Here is a 20122-nt window from a genome sequence, read left to right on the forward strand (position 1 = left end):
AAACAAATCCAAACCATCACCAACAATTCATTTACCCTAAATAGTAATAACTGTGACAAGAAGGACTTCTCTGCATAGAAAAAAGACTTGAAGACAAACAAAGCAAAGAGCAGTTGCATGTCTATTACTCCAACCACCTATGCAAACTATTGTGTCAAAATTACTGTTTACCTTGAGGAAAACATTTCAAGAGATGTTTTCCCTGGGGACTTTGGAGGAGCTAAATATCCCTTGTGAGTTCAGCCTCATGAAAGCATTATCAGAGAAGCCCACTAGGACTGTTTTCAGTCTCCACCTCTACAGTCAAAGATACAGCAACAACACCAAACCTTTGAGTTTGGATTTTTAACTACCATTGAGAGGTGAGAATTTTAGAATTTACTTGTGTCTTAATCATCTTGTCAGCTACCTCATGGATTCAGAACAGCTTAGGAAGATCGCTGACAGTTGAGGGAGGTAGGTTGGAAATCTGAGATTGAAGTGACACATTCAAAATCATATAATTTCCCTTTCCTGGCAAACCAAAGCCATACCTAGATCAAAGACAGTACCTTCAACATTGTCTGTATTTTAGGTTCAGATCCCTGCCAGCCTTTTAACCCATTTGAGTTTTCTCATTGAGTCTTCATTTTACATGTTCGTCTCTCTGATTTACAAGCTGAGCTCCAAATTAAGGAATCCTCACACATTCTCTTTTTTCCCTATCAATCTCAGTGATGATGACTGACTGTCCCCTCCCCATTGACAGAACCGTATGAGAGACAGTGATTTGAAAAAAAAAAAAAAAAAAAAAAAACAAGGAAGAGGGGGGGGAAGGAGGGGAAGAGACAAAAGGAGAAAGGGCAGGGGTAGTACTCAAGTTCTAGTAGGAGAGAAGAAAAACAGAGACAAACATCTCAAGAAAAATCACTTAGTCTAATTTGTCCTGTTTCTAGGTGACAACCTGTAAACTGAAAATAGATTTATGACCATTTGTAGTCCAAAAATGTTTAGTACTAAAGACCTATTTTCAGATTTTTAAAGTCCCATCTTAAGGTTTCACTTTCACTTTTATTCAAAATATGTGTCTTCTTTCTTGATTCAAATCCTACATGTACTAAGGGAAAATGGTCAGTGATCACGCAGTGAGTAGTCAGGGTTTGTGCCAGGGTATGGTTAGAGTAAGTATGATGGGTAATTAATGGCTTTGCTACAAGTAGTCAGAAGCTATGTACTATGAAGTCATAGAGTGTGCAGTGAGTGTTTAGGTCCTAGGAAATGAGTAGACAGAGCCATTATCTTGTGTAGTCAGTTGAGACTCTGCAGTAGGTATCAGGGGCTGAGCAGTGGACAGTGGGACTTTGCTCTCATTCTTTAACTTCATCTCCCTGAAAACACATGTATTAGTGTTATTTTAATTGTTGTTTATTACTCAGTCTTCATTACTGTTTTATAGAATTAAAGAGTTAGAACAAAAAAGTAGTTTCAAGCAGAAATATAAATCTTAGGCTAGAACAAAAACGTAGGCTTCAGGCATGAAAATGACTTTGGACTAGAAAAGGGAAGTAGGCTCAGATATTTTGGTCAACCTGATAAGCCCTTAGAAATAGTGATCACCGGACTTTGTTTATTGACTTGCTTGTTTTTTGACTATTTGTGTTGCTTATTCCTTGACTACTCACATCTATTGTACTGCTAGTTCCTTAACATAGAACCGACCTTAATATTTGCATGTAATTAAAATAGTATAAAAGCAAAAAGGAGGAGGAGGATAAGATAGGGGTTTATGGGGGAGAGGATAGGAAAGGGGATTAACATCTGAATGTAAATAAATAAAATATTCAATAAAAAAAATTTAAAAGAGTTGTAATAAAATAGAAGAGGAAAAAATACTGAACACAGTTGCCAGAAGGCACTAGCAGTGGGTTTTTTGTTGAACAGTCCTGAGACTCCAGGGCTTCTTTCAAAACCCCACTTCGGAGACTGGCCAAATAAAATGTTTAACAAGGGTAATATCTTTTCTTCAGACAACTAACCCATTATATTATAGCCTTAGTATCCTTCATCCCATTAGTATGCCTCTTGATTGGAGACCTAAGGAGGTGGCCTGAGTACAGCCACATCATGAAGTTCTCCTTAACCTACACAAACTTCATATCATGTCTGTCCCAAAAAGAGTGGAAATACAAGCTTTTTTTTTCTACTATTCACCCTTCCCCAACCCTTCAGTAGTGGGCTAATTATCTTCCAACCTTCAGAAGTAAGAGGCAAATTCATACATTCAGGTTCATATGTGTACTTAAATTTCTTGGATCTCCTAAGAGTGCTATATTTCTTCTTTTTTCAGTCAATCTTCAGTTACATTTTTTTAAACTCTTCTTCCTCTAACTTTTGTAGAATGGAGCACCCATACAACAGGACTCTCTAATAAGGATCCCCAAATTTCAATTAGTTATGCCTCTGCAGACACTTCACTGCAAAGACTCCCCAAATCTTTATCTTCTCAGGTTTAAAGAAGGAAAGTGAATAAATCCTGGGACCATTTTCTACCTTTTGTATTTGTGTGAATATGGAAAGGGTACACATCTCTGTGTAGATGCATGTGTATTGAATCTGTGAGTGTAAAAACCTAGTGTCAACTTTGGGCATCATTCTTCAATAGCTACCCAGAGTTTTGTACTGTGATGTGGAGTTTACTGATTCTGCAAGCATGTTTAATCAGTAAGGCACAAGGATCCTCCCATATTCACACACACACACAGAAACACATGAGAGAGAGAGAGAGAGAGAGAGAGAGAGAAAGAGAGAGAGAGGAGAAAGTGGAGAGAGGTTAAGTGAGGAAAAGGGAAAGTGAGAGACAGATAAAAAGGAGATAAGAAAGAAAGAGGAAGAAATGAAAATATACACTACCACCATGACTGTTTTTTCTATGGGTGCTAGAAATAAAACTCACATCTGCAAGTTTTTCGCAGAAAACAGTTTAACAACTAACTAGTCTACCTCTCTAGCTTTTCCTTGTATACTTTAAGTAAATAATTTTATGGTGTATTGTATCTTTACACTATGGGTCACATACCTGTGTTCTTAGTTTAGAGATATAAACAAATTTTAGAGCCATCAATAAAAATTATGGAAATAAGATGGTCACTGAGAAGAAATTATTATCTCTGTATTATAAAGGAGTTTTCTTAGCCACTGCACTGCTAAGATAATTCTTTAGTAAGTAGCCCTTCTACCATAAACATAGAAGGGATTTCTCTTCAGCATCAAAGAAGTGCCACCTACAAACTTGCTTCAGAAAAATAATATGATTCAGGGTTGTTGGTTTTGTGTGTGTGTGTGTGTGTGTGTGTGTGTGTGTGTGTGTGTGTGTCTGTGTCTGTGTCTGTGTTTGTTGTTTAAAAGGGTATGAAGAGCTTGTGTTTTTTTTTCCTTCAGATTAGAAGAAATATGAATCAAGAAAACCAAACCACCCTCTCTGAATTCATTCTCCTGGGTCTCTCCAACCAGGTTGAGAAGCAGAATCTCATCTTTGTGATTTTCTTGAGTATGTACCTGGTCACTGTGGTTGGAAACAGCCTCATTATTCTGGCCATTGGCTTGGATATACATCTTCATACTCCCATGTATCTTTTCCTTGCCAACCTATCTTTGGCTGATATTTCCTCCTCTTCTACCTCAGTGCCCAAAATGCTGATGAATATTCATACCAAGAGTCAATCCATCTCTTATGAGGGCTGCATTACACAGATGTACTTTTCTATTGTGTTTGTTGTCATTGACAATTTTCTTTTGGGGGTCATGGCTTATGATCGATATGTGGCTATCTGCCACCCTCTGAATTATACAAACATTATGCACCCCAGGTTTTGTCTTTTGCTCTCTGTCTGTCCATGGGCTCTAAGCAATATTGTTGCTCTAACACACACTCTTCTGGCCAATCAATTGATTTTTTGCAACCACAACACTATCCAACATTTCTTCTGTGACTTGGCACCTCTTCTCAAACTTTCCTGCTCAGATGCAATGATCAATGAACTTGTAAAATTTATTGTGGGGTTATCAGTTATCACTTTTCCCTTTGCTCTCATTCTGTTCTCCTATGTCTGCATCATCAGGGATGTACTGAGAATTTCATCCACAGAAGGAAAGTGGAAAGCCTTCTCTACCTGTGGCTCTCACCTGACAATTGTATTTCTCTTCTATGGTACCATTGTAGGGGTTTACTTTTTCCCTTCATCTACTCACCCTGAGGACACAGACAAGATTGGTGCAGTAATCTTCACAGTGGTGACACCTATGTTGAACCCTTTCATTTATAGCCTGAGAAATAAGGACATGAAGGGTGCCTTTAGGAAGCTCATCAATAAAAGTCATTTTTCCCTTTGATGTCATGATTGTCTGAGTTTAATCTGAATAACTAGATGATTCAGTCCAGCATTTGTAGAATAGTTTTGATGATCTAACTTTTAGTGAACTAGTTTGTATATGTCCAATTGCCTCCTACTTCCACCTCTGAGTGATTAGTGCCTTTACACATTGTTCTGATATTCAAAATAAGATGCATTATCTCCATGGTAAGTAATAAAAAACATAAAGTTGATTACACTCTATACTACTGTAAGCCTTGGTTCAAGTTGTTTGTGATTTTCATATGTTAATTACATTGCAAGTTTCATACCTACATGTTTTTTAATAGCTTACTAGTTCCAGACCTGATTTATCCATGGTTAAGAGAAGATATTGAATAAAGATGGTTGAACAGAGAGGGTAAAATATCTGGGAAGAGTTGGGAAAAAGAAAAAATATGATTAAATTATATTGAATGAAAAATTAAAATTAAAAATAAATAAAAAATTAAAAGAAAGAGAAAGTGTGTGTTGTTAATCAAATCAAATCAAAGATATTATGGGTTAAGATTTTTCAGTATTTCTTGGTCCTTGCTAGTCACATATTTTAGACTCTACTTTTTAGTAAAGATACTCTCAGAAAAAAATAGGTTTCTCATCAACTAGGTTTCTCATCAACTGAAATTAATCAGAGTAGGGAGTAGGACTTTGATCAGAATTCAAACTGTTAAACATTTATTAAGCTAGAAAAAATTTCAAACAAGATTTTATTGTTATCTTCCAAACCTCACCTGGTTCAACAATTTAACCTCTCTAAACTTGAGGTACGTGTATTTGAAAATATTCTTGATTGTCTAGGAAATATAGCTTAAATTGGTTTATATCTATGTGGGCATTACCTACTATTCTATATATTCAGGCTTGTAGATTCTGTACAATATCAAAAACTATACATCATTTGCAGTGAGTTCAAAGAAAACTAGTAATAGTTGTATGTGAGTTTCAAGTTTCCCTAAAAGCGTTCAATGGAAAGAAATAGTGGTACAAATTCCCATAATCACCTTCATAAATTCCCATGGTCAACAGGACTGAATTTGTGTCTAATTGTTTATGTTTTCCTGGATTATTTTTTAACTTGCCATTTTCAATAAACATCCATGAACAGCTTTCTATTTACTAGTTTTTAGATGCCTTCCAAAAGACTAAAGAAATGAAAAATGTACAGTCTAATTGTGTTTCCAAACCAAACTAAAATAGTTCATATAATTTTCCATGTTTTTTAAGTTAGTAAAGACGATATTTGGTCGATTACTAAAGAAATTAATGAAGAAGTATAAATAGTCTGTGGAGCTTACACTTGATCCTACTTCTAGACTATTGTGCTAGTCATGATGAGAAAAAACTATATATATTTTGTAAACCCATCACTAATAGTCTTTGTTATCTAACTATAATTAATACAAATGTAAAATAATTTACCAGCCAAAATATTACAGAAAAAATTTCACTGTGGAGAGGAATAATCACCAAAACTGAATGTGTGAAATGCCAGCAATACTTATTTTCACTAAAAAAAATATTCAGTACCTTAATGAGAATCAACACAAAGTAAGAAAATGTTTGTTCTTGGCTGTTATGTCACAATGCATGAAGCAAATCATAAACATGTAAATAAATAAAATTGTAAGTATAAAATAAGGTAGTTCAGTCTGCAGTCAAAAGAAATGTAGGTAGAGGGACTATATAATAGATATGGTGACATTTTAGGTAAGGTGCTTCAAGAGAGAAAAACTTGCCTATCTGAGTTTTTGGAGCAGCAAAATGAATCAAACAAGGAAGTGAATGAGGAGAAAATATGGGAAAAAAATTCAAACAAGGAAAGAGTGATTTGAAGGTAGTTACATGAGAATATGTTTGTGTTGCCCAAAAATCAGAATGCAGATGGAAGAGAACAGAATGGATGAGGACAGGGGAAAGTAGATATAGCAAAAAAGATAGGGGAAAAATGATCCATGTTCACTCTTACTTTGGCTATAGCCAAGATTTTGTTATATTCAAACATCTTAATTATTCAGGTCATGGGAGTAAGTGAAATTACCCAAAGGCTGACTATAGAGAAAGAACATGACAAAGGTCAAAAGATTCTAACATTTATAGACAGAAAAAAAGAGTCTTGAGAAGCTGAGCGAAGCAGGCTGTTAGTTTAAGACCTCTTTGGGCTTTTCAGTGAGATAGTCTCAAAAAATTAAGAAAAATAGTGTTGCACACAGAAAGATTAAGGTAAATGTATTATTTTTCTTAGATAAAAATTGGAACAACAGCTTCAAAGCCAAAGAAAAACTTCTAAAGTCAACCTTTAGCTGACCAGGAAAATTTCTTACCTGTTAGCTTACATGGAGACAGAAAATACTATACAGGCTGCTAGAGGAGAAAATAAACTGATGCAATTTTCCAGTACTGTATCCTGCATGCTATCATACTAAAACACAAGCAAGACCTGCCTACTGAGGCAATAGTGACATAAATGTTATGTCAGTAACCAGTTGCTTTCTGCTGAAATATGAAGCTTGATCCACAGTAGAAATTTCATACTTAACACAGTAAGCCTGGAAAAAATTCCCATTATGGGAAAGATCATAGGCACTGAAGAGAATGGAATAAACTGTTATTTTCTTGTTAAATTGTCATGCTGTCAAACTACCTTTACAATATTTATATTATATATATTATGCTGTGCTCTGAGCCTTGGTAAGAGAAGCTTCTTTTGGCAGTTGTTAGTGGTAACACAGAGCATCACTATTTATCAAAGTGCTTAGAATAAATAACTCATGCTCAGCTAACCTTGAGTCCATCTATCTAACTGTGTACCACCCAAGGCTTAGAGAAAGTGTGAAGAGCAGGAAAAGGCCTGTGAAATTCTAACTTCTACACATGGCATGACTATTACACACATAAACTGACTGCACCTATGATTTTCTACACAAATCCTTCACAAAATCAGGACAGTCAAAATTCTAGCATGGATTAATGAGTAGCTTTCAAGGAACTATTCTTGAAAATGAAGTTATTGACACTTTTTAGCCATGGAAGGAAAGTGAGCCTCTCTCTTTTGGTCATGTGACCATCAGTTGTTTTCTCATTGTCTAGTGCATGACAGCACACCTATGGGCATATGGAGAGCATTAATTTGATTCAGTGGGTTATTAATCTCAAGTAAATAAAAAAGAAAACATGAAGCTAGAAGAGAGATCGAAGTTGGTAAGGGGTAATGGTAGATGGGTATAATCAAAATACATTATATAAATGTACACAACTTTCAAATGATAAAAAATATTTTTAAAATGAAGTAAAACATTTGATCTGCTAGTTTTTCAGTTCTCTGCCAAGGAGTTCTCTATTTCCATATTGAAATCAAGTAAAAACTACTCCAGAATAAGTTTTGTAGAAGATGTAAACCAACCTCTCACATTTTTTCTTCTAACTTCCTTTCAGTTGTTTATGTCTCTGTATTTTAATGCATACACACACATAATGTATCATATTCACTACCCACAATTATCTCATGCCAATTCTCCCATGCTCTAACACATCTTCATCCAAATTATATGTACTTTTTAATAGTCTTTGAATACTACTAGTGATGCTTATATGCACATGAATGTTGGGTGACTTAATGGAGCATGAGTAGGATACCAGTGGGCACTGTTCAAAGAAAAGGAACTCTTTATCCCTTAGCAGCCTTTAATTGCAAATATATTCTTATTTGGGAATGAGACCTCCATCGTCCTTCATTGTTCTATGAAGAAAATCTTAACCAATTTGACCTTGTGCAAATCTTGTATAGGTATCCACATTTGCTGTGAGTTTGTTTATGTGACAACCATATCATATCTAGAAGACAGCATTTCATAGCATTACTACTCATTCTCTAACTGTTAAATTCTTTCTAAATCTTCTCCAATGATAGTCCATGAACCTTGGAGAAGGAGCTGATATTAAGAGTATAAAACTACCTAAATACACATGGGCAGATAAAGAGATAAAGACAATTTGATTTCTGATATGCTAGTCAGCCTTAAATTTAAAAAAGAAGCTATTTCATATACAATATTAATAAAATGATAGTATTATATAAAGTGAAATAAGGAAGTTACAGAAGGACAAATGTGCTTATATAAATATCTAAAATAAACCCATAGAAGTACAAAATAGAATGTTAGTTGCTAGGTGATAAGACATAAGAAAAAAGAAGAATTAGTGTGTACATTGTTTAAATACACAAGTTCAGCAAATTCTACTTACCCATTGGACAACATCCTGCTAATTGTTAACAATAGTGCAACATAATTTTAAATATTAATAAAAAGAAATAATATATCATTGTGTTCTCATAATTATTTAAAAAGCAAAATCTAGCTATGCCGTGTGTTGATGAAATATGGGATCAAACAGAATATTCATGAACTGCTACCATTTTTGGGTAGATTTTTAAATGATACAACTAATTTGGAAAGTAATATAGTAATTTCCTAAAATATAAAATGTATATCTACCTTATAAGCCAGCCATTTCACTTTAGGTATTGATCTAACAGAACTTAAAATATATATCTCCCCACAGATGTCTGTTACAGCTTTATTTATAAAAGTAGAAACTATGCCAATATCCACAAACAGATGCATGAGCAAACACAATACGTTGTATCCATGGCATATAGCAATGTTCAATCATAAAAAGTGACCTAGTAATATATGCCAAAGGTAATTATTCTTAAAATATTAAATGTTAAAAATGTCATGCATCATTTCATGATTTATTTTGCAAATTTATATGAAATTCCAACAAGTGCACTAATAAAACATGACAAAAAGCTTAACAGTGGTTCTTTTGAATCTGGTGAGGAAGTGGTAAGAAAGGGCCTATGAGAGAAAGTAAAAAGAATATAAAGACAATTTAAGGAGATAAATTACATATATATATATATATATATATTCATCTGAAGTATCATACTAGTTTCCTGAGTATATTTATGTGCCAATTTTATGAATTATATGGTTTAAATTCATGGATATTTTGGCAAATAAAATAAACTTCAGTAAAGCAATTATAAAATAAGAATACTATTATGATAGTACAAAAATAATTCCTGAAATATACATAACTCAATACTTTAAAATTTTGTTAACTACTGAGACATAACAATTATTAGTATTTCTGGAAAAATTCTGAATGCTTTAAGTGGTTATTTAAAGTATTAGCAAAAAAGAAAACAATTAGAGTTAAAACAAGATTATACATCTTGGACTTTAAAATTGGGACAGATGTATGGAATATATAACAAGATCCACAGTAGGAGCATATGTGTTCCCTGGGTCATTTCAAAGATTAAGTGGCCATCCAGATTAAGTGTTATCATACTCAATGTAATGGTGTACATGGGGAGTGACATGATGGGTTTTTCTCTTTTTGTACTGAAATAGACACTTCTATCAAGAAAAGAAATCAAGAGTACAATTAAAATCCAGATGCCACTAAAGAAAACTACAAAATTGTCACACCAACTATCTGTGCCTTAGTTTTTTCTTTGCTTTAAGGACAAATAAAATTGATTTTAATTATGATTTTTCAGGGGTTGAAAATGAATGACTCATGTAAACTTTTTGAAATAATACACTATAAATGGTAAAGACACATCATCTCAAGAGTTGTTAAGTAATTATTGGTGAGCTTCCCACTTCTGTTGGAAGTGTCTTAATCCAAATTGACTCTGAGCCAGGGAGAATCTGTCCTAAATAGTTCCAAAATGAAGAGACACATGGATCTCTCTACCCATGACTCTTGATTATGATTAAGAACATGGATATTCATTATAATAACCTACTAATAGAGGCTAAATTTACGAAGAACTTTCCCACTGTTTATGGATTTCAAATTATTTCTTGGTAAATGAGACACACAATTACATTTATTTCTCCTTACATATATACATACAATCATACCTGACACAGGTAAGTACTCAAAACACCTACTAAGAAGATGATGTAGGCCTTCCGGTCTGTGCTCAAGCTCTGAGAAGATCTTGGGCTACAGCTCTGCACCCAGTCATACAAAACCCAGAAGAACTAGGGCTCCCAGTAGCTCTAAACCCAGCAGTATCTTAGGTAAAAAGACAGCAACACCCGACACAAACAGGGAGTAACTAGGACCCACTGGGTCCCAGAAATTCACTCTGGTCCAGGAGCACTGGTTCCTTCCAGTCTGTGCCCAAGCACTGAGCAGATCTTGGGCTTCAATTCTAGCCCCAGCAGCAAAACCCACCTCAAACAGTTCTGATATGACCAAGATAATAGGAAAGACAGACTCTTGTCAGAGACAGCACAGATAGCACTAAAGATAACCAGATGGCGAAAGGCAAGCACAATAACATAAGCATCAGCAACCCAGGGTACTTTACATCATCAGAACCTAGTTCTCCCACAATAGAAAGTCCTGAATATTCTATCACACCAAGAAAGCAAGATTCATATTTAAAGCCACTTCTAATGATGATGGTAGAGGACTTTAAGAAGGACATAAATAATACTCTCAAAGAAATTGAGGAGAACACAGGCAAACAGGTAGAAGCCCTACCTTTAAAGAGGAAACACAAAAATCCCTTAAAGAATTAAAAAAAAAGCCACAACCAAAGAGGTGAAGGAATTGGACCAAACCATCCAGGACATAAAAATGTAAGTAGAAACAATAATGAAATCACAAAGGAAAACTACCCTGGAAATAAAAAACCTAGGGAAGAAATAAGGAGTCATAGATGCAAGCATCATCAACAGAATACAAGAGATAGAAGAGAGAATCTCAGGTGTAGAAGATACCATAGAAAATATTGACACAACTGTCAAAGAAAATACAAAATGCAAAAAGTTCCTAACCCAAAACATCCAGGAAATCCAGGACACACCGAGAAGACCAAACCTAAGGAAAATCTGTACAGAAGAGACTGAAGATTGCCAACTTAAAGGGCCAATAAATACCTTCAACAAAATTATAGAAGCCTACAAAACTCCAAATAGACTAGACCAGAAAAGAAATACTTCCCATCACATAATTATCAAAACACCAAATGCACAAAACAAAGAAAGAATATTAAAAGCAGTAAGGAAAAACAGCCAAGTAACATATAAAGGCAGACCTATCAAAATTACACCAGACTTCTCACCAGATATATAAAAGCCAGAAGATCCTGGACAGATGGCATACAGATCCAAAGAGAACACAAATGTCATCCCAGACTACTATTCCCAGCAAAATTCTCAATTACCATAAATGGAGAAACCAAGATATCCCATGACAAAACCAAATATACAAAATATCTGTCCACAAACCCAGCACTACAAAGGATAATAGAGGGAAAACTCAAATACAAAGAAGGAAATTATATCCTAGAAAGAGCAAGAAAGTCATCTTCTTCCAACAAATCTAAAAGAAGATAGACACACAAACGTAATGCAACCACTAATAACAAAAATAACAGGAAGTAATAATCTACTTTACTTAATATCTCTTAACATCAATGGACTCAATTCCCCAATAAAAAGAAATAGACTAACAGACTGGATACATAAACAGGACCCAGCATTTTGCTGCATACAGGAAGCACACCTCAGTGACAAAGACAGACACTACCTTAGAGTAAAAGGCTGGAAAACAATTTTTGAAGAAAATGGTACTAACAAACAAGCTGGAGTAGCCATTTTAATATCAAATAAAATCAACTTTCAATGTAAAGCTATCAAAAAGGATAAGGAATGACATTTCATACTTATCAAAGGAAAATTCAACCAAGATACACTCTCAATTCTGAACATCTATGCACCAAATGCAAGAACACCCACTTTCATAAAAGAAACCTTACTAAAGCTCAAAACACACATTACATTTCACACATTAATAGTGGGAGACTTCAACACCTCACTCTCAGCAATAAACAGATCATGAAAACAGAAACTAAACAAAAACACAGTTAAACTAACAGAAGTTATGAACCAAATGAATTTAAAAGGTATCTATAGAACATTTCATCCTAAAACAAAGGAATATAACTTTTTCTCAGCACCTCTTTTTCTCAGCACCTCATGGTACCTTCTCCAAAATAGTCCATATAATTGGTCACATAATAGGCCTCAACAGATATAAGAAAATGAAAATAATACCATGAATCCTATCATATCACCATGGACTAAGGCTGGTCTTCAATAACGACAAAAACAATGTAATGCCAACACTAATAACAAATGCCGCCACATTCACATGGAAACTGAACAATATTCTATTCAATGATAACATGGCCAGGGATAAAATAAATAAATTCAAGACTTTTTAGAATGTAATGAAATTAAAGATACATCATATGAAAACTGATGGGACAAAATGAAAGCAGTACTAAGTGGAAAACTAATAGCTCTAAGTCCTACAAAAAGAAACTGGAGACAGCATACACTAGACGCTTGACAACACACCTGAAAACTCTAGAAAAAAAAGAAGCAAACACACCAAAGAGGAGTAGACAACAGGAAATAATCAAACTCAGGGCTGAATTCAACCAAGTAGAAACAGAAAGAACTATACAAAGAATCAACAAAACCAGGAGCTGGTTCTTTGAGAAAATCAACAAAATGGATAAACCCTTAGCCAGACTAATCAGAGGACAGAGAGACAGTATCCAAATTAATAAAATAAGAAATGAAAAGGAAGACATAACAACAGAGACTGAGAAAATTTTAAAAAATCATCAGATCCTACTATAAAAGACTATACTCAACAAAATTGGAAAATCTAGATGAAATGGACAATTTTCAAGGCCTAGTTACCAAAGTTAAATCAGGCCCAGATAAACTATCTAAACATTCCCATAACTCTGAAAGAAATAGCAGCAGTCATTAAAAGTCTTTCAATCAAAAAAAAAAAAAAAAAAAAACCCAAGACCAGATGGTTTTAGTGCAGAATTCTATCAGACCCTCAGGAAAGACCTAATACCAATTCTTTTCAAACTATTACACAAAAAAGAAACAGAAGGAACACTACCCAATTCATTCTATGAAGCCACAATCACACTCTTACCTATACAACACAAAGACCCAAGAAAGAAAGAGAACTTCAGACCAATCTCCCTTTTGAATATTGATGCAAAAATACTCAATAAAAATTTCACAAACTGAATCCAAGAATACATCAAAACAATCATCCATCATGATCAAGTAAGCTTTATCCCAGGAATGCAGGGATGGTTCAATATATGGAAATTCATCAACATAATCCACTATAGAATCAAACTCAAAGAAAAAACACATGATCATATCACTAGATGCTAAGAAAGTATTTGACAAAATACAACACTCCACGGTAAAAGTCTTGGAAAGATCAGGAATCCAAGGCCCATACCTAAACATAGTAAAAGCAATATACTCCAAACTAGTAGCCAACATCAAACCAAAGAAAGAGAAACTTGAAGCAATCTGACTAAAATAAGGGACTAGATAAGGCTGCCCACTCTTTTTCTACCTTTTCAATGTAGTACTGGATGTCCTAGCAAGAACAATTAGGCAAAAAAGGAGGTCAAAAGGATACAAATTGGAAAGGAAGAATTCAAATTTTATTATTTACAGATGATATGATAGTATACTTAAGTGACCCCAAAACTTTCAGCAGAGATCCCCTTAACCTGATAAACAATTTTAGCAAAGTAGCTGGATATAAAATTAACTCAAAAAAAAATTAGTAGCCTTCCTCAACTCAAAAAACAAACAGGCTGAGAAAAAAATAGAAAAATGACACCCTTCACAATAGTTACATGTATTATAATAATCTTCATATGAATCTAACCAAGCAAGTAAAATATTTGTATGACAAGAAATTCAAGTCTCTGAAGAAAGAAACTGAAGCAGATCTCAGAAGATAGAAAGATCTTCCATGCTCATGGATTGGCAGAATTAATATAGTAAAAATGGCTATCTTACTAAGAGCAATCTACAGATTTAATGCAATCTCCTTCACAATTCCCAATCAATTCTTCACAGAGATAGAAAGAACAATTCTCAAATTCATTTGGAATAACAAAAACCCAGGGTAGTGAAAACTATTCTCAACAATAAAAGAACTTCTGGGGGAGTCACCATCCCTGATCTCAAGCTGTACTACAGAGCAGTATTAATAAAAACTTCATGGTATTGGTACAGAAATTAGCAAGAAGATCAATGGAATAAAATAGAAGACCCAGAAATGAACCCCCATACCTATCATCACTTGATCTTTGACAAAGGAACTAAAACCATTCATTGGAAAAAAGACGCAATTTTCAACAAATGGTGCCAGTTCAGCTGGAGGTCAGCATGAAGAAGAATGCAAATTAACCCATATTTATCTCCTTGTACAAAGCTCAAGTCCAATTGGATCAAGGACCTCCACATAAAACCAGATATACACTGAAACTAATAGGAGACAAAATAGGGAAACGCCTAGAACACATGGGCACAGGGGAAAAGTTCCTGCACAGAACACCAATGGCTTATGCTCTAAGATCAAGAATTGACAAATGGTTCTTCATAAAACTGCAAAGCTTCTGTAAAGCAAAGGGCACTGTCTATAGGACAAAGTGGCAACCAATAGATTTGGAAAAGATCTTTACCAATCCTACATCAAATAGAGGGCTAATATACAAGGTATACAAAGAACTGAAGAAATTATACTCTAGATAATCAAATAACCTGATTAAAATGGGGTACAGAGCTAAACAAAGAATTCTCAACTGAGGAAACTCAAATGGTCAGGAAGCACCTAAAGAAATGTTCAACATCCTTAGTCATCAGAAAAATGCAAATCAAAACAACCCTGAGATTCCATCTCACACCAGTCAGAACGGCAAAGAACAAAACCTCAGGTGATAGCAGATGCTGGCAAGGATGTGGAGAAAGAGGATAACTCCTCCATTCTTGGTGGGATTGTAAGCTGGCACAACCACTACAGAAATCAGTCTGGCAGTTTCTCAGAAAATTGAATCTGAGGACCCATCTATACCACTCCTGGGCATATACTCAAAAGATGCTCCAACATACAATATGGAGATATGCTCATCTATTTTCATAGCAGCCTTATTTATAGTAGGCAGAAGCTGGAAAGTACCCAGATGTCCTTCAACAGAAAATTGAATACAGAAAATGTGGTACATTTACACAATGAAGTACTACTCAGCTATTAAAAACAATGAGTTCATGAAACTCTTAGGCAAATGGATGAAACTGAAAAATATCATCCAGAGTGAGGTAACCCAATCACAAAAGAACACACATGGTTTACACTCACTGATAAGTGGATATTAGCCCAAAAGTTCATAATACCTAAGATACAATGCATAGACCATATGAAGCTTAAGAAGAAGAAGAAAGACCAAAGTGTGGGCATTTTGGTCCTTCTTATAAGAAGCAACAAAATACTCAGCCAGAACTTCCAGGTATAAACCTCCAGCTGGGAACACAAAGGGAGGGACTCAGGGCTCCCCCTGTATAGGTAGTTGAGGATGGCCTTGTCAGGCATCAGTGGAAGAGGAGGGCCTTGGTCCCTAAAAGTTTGGATGCCCTATTATTGGGGAATTTGAGAGCAGGGAGGCAGGAATAGGTGGATGGGTGGGGGCACACCCTCATAGAATTAGGAGAAGGGGGATAGAATAATGAGTTTTGGAAGGTAATGGGAAAGGTGATAATATTTGAAAGGTAAATAAATAAAATATCCAATGAAAAAACAGATAATGGATCTGGCAATTGTAGTGGAGCAGTTGAGACTTTCTGTCAATAATTAATTATGGGGATTCCTTATAATTCTCAAAAACTAGGTATTTTGTAAGGGGCCCAAGGAACTTTAAAACAATATCTTCATAAAATAAAAAAGGGGGAGGTATATACCTGAACACCACAAATTTATTTAAATCATACATTTTTATTTTAAATTTAAAATATTTGGATGCCAAGAAACTTTCTGCTGAGTGTCTATGGCACCCTTCAACTAGGCATACTTATGCCTAGATGAAAAGGAGGAATCTACTTAGAAGCAAAGCATATGACACAATTCCAACCAAGTATCTAAGATGGGGAAGAGGACATTTTTGTGGGTTTTTTTCTGCAGGATGCTATAGGAACATGGTGACTGCCAGAATGATTGGTGAGATATGCTATTGCTGAGACAAAGCATATGCTATTGCTGACCTGTGAACTTGCTGAGTGCCCTGACAAGGGTGAGTGGGAAGCTGTATTGGACATATGTTCCTGACCCCCCTTAACTTGCCTATATCCCAGATGAGACAAACTTCCTTGCCTCAAGTTTTTAGACTTTGTGGGACAGAGAATCAAACAGAGAAATTATAATGTCTCCTGTATTTTTCTTAAAGGTGACCAGCTATTAAGACTCAATCATGTACTGGTCTAGAAATCAGTCCAATATTGGAAATAACAGTCTACATTTGGAAGGCTGGATCTGGAAATTTTCAGAGACATATTTGAAAGTTAGCTGGAGTTCTCTATGATGTTATGATAGCAAAAGATAAAGTTGGGACTGGATCTGGATTTCAAACAAGAGTTAGTGCATGTTTTAAGGCTCTTTTAATTGTCAAGCTAAAATTGTTTTTTTCTCTTCTACAGTATTTATTGTAAGTAGCATTGACTGTATAATTTCTAATAGTGTTAGTGTGTTGAAACTTGGCATTTCTGTTACTGGGGTCTATCAACCAGCTCTTTCTTACTGCCCTTAGTATGAGAAAACCTTGATTTTCTGAAAAAAGCTTGAAAGTGCTGGAAAAAGTGAGTTAGGCTGTGAGCAGAAGCAAGAGGGTAGTGAGCTTGATTATTGCTGGTATAACAGCTTTAATTTCATTAATTGCTAGCACTATTGCTTCTGCAATAGCAATGACACAAGGAGTTATTTTTGTTAACGTACTAGAAAAAATGTTACTAAAGTATTGAGTATACAAAAGGATTTATATAGGTGTCTGCAACAACGGATTGATGCTCCATAACCTATTCAAATTACTGGAAGGAGGTTCAGGATTCAAGAGTTAAGAACCATCTAAAGTGTCATGATAAATATCATTGGATTAGTGTTCCTTCTAAAATTTACAATGATTGTCATTATAATTTTTTTTAAAGTTTAAAGACACCTGTAGGGTATTTGACATAATCCTAACATCTCTCTGGGTATTTTAACTTTGCATAGTGAGATTAAAAAATGCTGCTCTGTACAGCCTTGATGCTGCAAATAATGCTGATAAAATTATCCAAGGCCTGAGGTCAGTATTTCCATTTGGGTCAAACCTCAGAAATAGCATATATAGCTTGATCACGCTCCCCTTCTTGTCCTGGGAATACTTTTATTCCTGCCCATCATGTTAAAGCTTGTCTCTAACTACATCAACAGGCTGGCAGCCAAAGTACATGACTTGAAACTGAAAATGGTCTCCCAGATAGAGTTATTAATTTAACAGGCTGGCTGCCAAGGATGGGTAAGGCTCTGCACAGAGCCTTACCAACCTAAGACAGAAATGCATTGCTTATAGTAATACATATTCTATGATGGGTAAGGAAGGCTTTCTTGTCAGAACGACCTAAGACAGCCTCAATCTGGTTTATGCAATAAAAAGTGGGAGATATGGAGAACTTTGGGGGCTGCCTGGCAGGAATCTGACATTGGCAAAGGACAAGGAAATGGGCTGCTTAGAAGAAATCTGACATAGGCCAAGGACAAGGAAATGGACTGCAGGCAGAAATCTGACATTAGGCTGGATCCAAAAAGTAATTTTAAGCAGAAATCTAAATCTTAGTCTAGAACAACGAAAAAAAGTTCAGGCAGAAATCTAAATCTTAAGCTAGAACAAAGAAGTAGGCTTCAGGCATGAAAATGACTTGGGCTAGGACAGGGAAGTAAGCTCAGATATTTTGGTCATCCTGATAAGCCCTTAGAAATAGTGATCACAGGAGTGATCACAGGACTCTTTATTGTCATGTGCTCTTTGACTATCTGGGTTTATTGTCTTGCTTGTTCCTTGACTATTTGCATCTATTGTATTGCTAGTTCCTTAACCTAGAACTGACCTTAATATTGGCATGTAATTTAAACAGTATAAAAGCAAAAAAGGAGAAGGATGGATGGGATAGGTGATTAATAAAGGAATGGGGATGGGGGTGGCATCTGAAATGTAAATTAATAAAATATTGTATACAAAAAGAAAAAGAAAGGAAAAAAGAAGATGATATAGATAGGAGATATTTGCATAGGATACACCATGTAAGATCACTGTACCCCTATCCATGGTGTCATCTGTGCAAAGTTAGGAGCAAAAGCAGATGCATGTACTCTGATATCTATCATCAGTACAATTTCCCCCTCATTCTTTCTGAAGATGCATACCCACCAAACACTCTCCTAATCTACTTGATATATATCCTTACTATATAAGTCTATATCAATTAGAAGCTGCTGTTTCTTTATTTCACACATATAAATTTCTTAACTTTTTATATACACAAATACACACACTGAAATATGAACCTTTAGGGGCTATAAAAATAAGTACTGGGTCTGACAGTGGTGGTGAGGGCAGCATTGAGTATCCTTGGAGCAGTTTTCATTTGTACTGATCACTTTGGGTGTATTCATTAGCATTATCAGCTAGTTTTGATCAATGACTGAACTCCTAGCACAAGTAGCAAAGAGGGTGCTCTGACTAGCACCACACTCCTGTGCACCACTGGCCTATAGCTGAAGTGATGTGCTTGGGATTTAAGAAAAACTGCCAACTCCACAATGTCACTTCCTCTCCATAGAATTTGCTCTTTCTTCCCACCCCAAAACAAGTAATCAGTGATGTAAAAGCAGGAAATGCTGAGGGGTGATAGAATATTTCCTGGTGGAAAGCTTGTCAATGCTACATTTTTCCATATGTACAGTATCCACTGTATAAAAAGGACACCATGCAGTGAGAAAGCATCTTACATGTTTCTATGAAACCCTTTTAAGTTCTGATGTCTCCTTTCAGAAGAAGGGGCATGGAGTATAGTGTGAGTCCAAGAAAGCTCATGAACTGAGGGATGGCCATGCAGTGCTTTACTATGCATCCCAATCCTGTGCAGAAATGTCAAATGCAGAATGCAACTGTTTTTGGTTTGTTTTTTTTTTTTTTGGAAGCCTCTGAAGATCGGAAGTGGTTATTGTATATTCAGGTTAAAACAGCCTTGGTTCATTTATTCAATAAATATTTAATTAAATTCATAAACTGTTTCATCTGAAGCTGTTTCTAAAAATTTCATATCTTGGTCTTACTATAGGCACATTATAAATTTGTCCTTGTATCAAAAATACATTTTATTGTACATTTTATTACATTGCAAATGTCATCTCCTTTCCCAGTTTCCAAACCCCACAGAAACCTACTAACTCGTCCCTCCTCCCCATACCTCCATGAGGATGTTCCCCCACCCTCCCACCCACTCCTGACTCCTCACCTTGGCATTCCCTTACAATGGGGCATCGAGCCTTCACAGGACCAAAGTCCTCTTTTCCTATTGATACCTGATAAAGGCCATCCTCTGCTACATATGGGGCTGGAGCCCACTCATATATTGAAACCTCAAAATTATAATTCTGTCAAATGAATTAATCTACTCAATTATTAGAAAACTTAAGTGCTGATGAAGTTGGAAAACAATGGTCAACTTTGAAACCTGAGAATAATCCATTCACATAATAAATTTGCACTGAAT

At 35.4% G+C, this 20122-nt stretch overlaps 1 protein-coding gene across 1 annotated transcript; it reads left to right on the forward strand.

The window, feature by feature from the left end:
• The first annotated feature begins 260 nt into the window (after nt 1–260).
• LOC117696113 (olfactory receptor 1S1-like) lies at nt 261–4790 on the forward strand. The gene is made up of 2 exons (XM_034486709.2): nt 261–362; nt 3418–4790. The coding sequence occupies exon 2, from the start codon at nt 3430–3432 to the stop codon at nt 4366–4368; it is 939 nt and encodes a 312-aa protein (XP_034342600.2). The 5' UTR covers nt 261–362; nt 3418–3429; the 3' UTR covers nt 4369–4790.
• Nucleotides 4791–20122: the final 15332 nt, after the last annotated feature.

This window comes from Arvicanthis niloticus, chromosome 1, assembly GCF_011762505.2.
Source record: "Arvicanthis niloticus isolate mArvNil1 chromosome 1, mArvNil1.pat.X, whole genome shotgun sequence".
NCBI classification, from domain to species: Eukaryota; Metazoa; Chordata; class Mammalia; order Rodentia; family Muridae; genus Arvicanthis; species Arvicanthis niloticus.

What these genes read in the sequence shown, in the direction of transcription:
- LOC117696113 (XM_034486709.2), top strand. Translation starts at nt 3,430, where the DNA reads ATGAATCAAGAAAACCAAACCACCCTCTCTGAATTCATTCTCCTGGGT.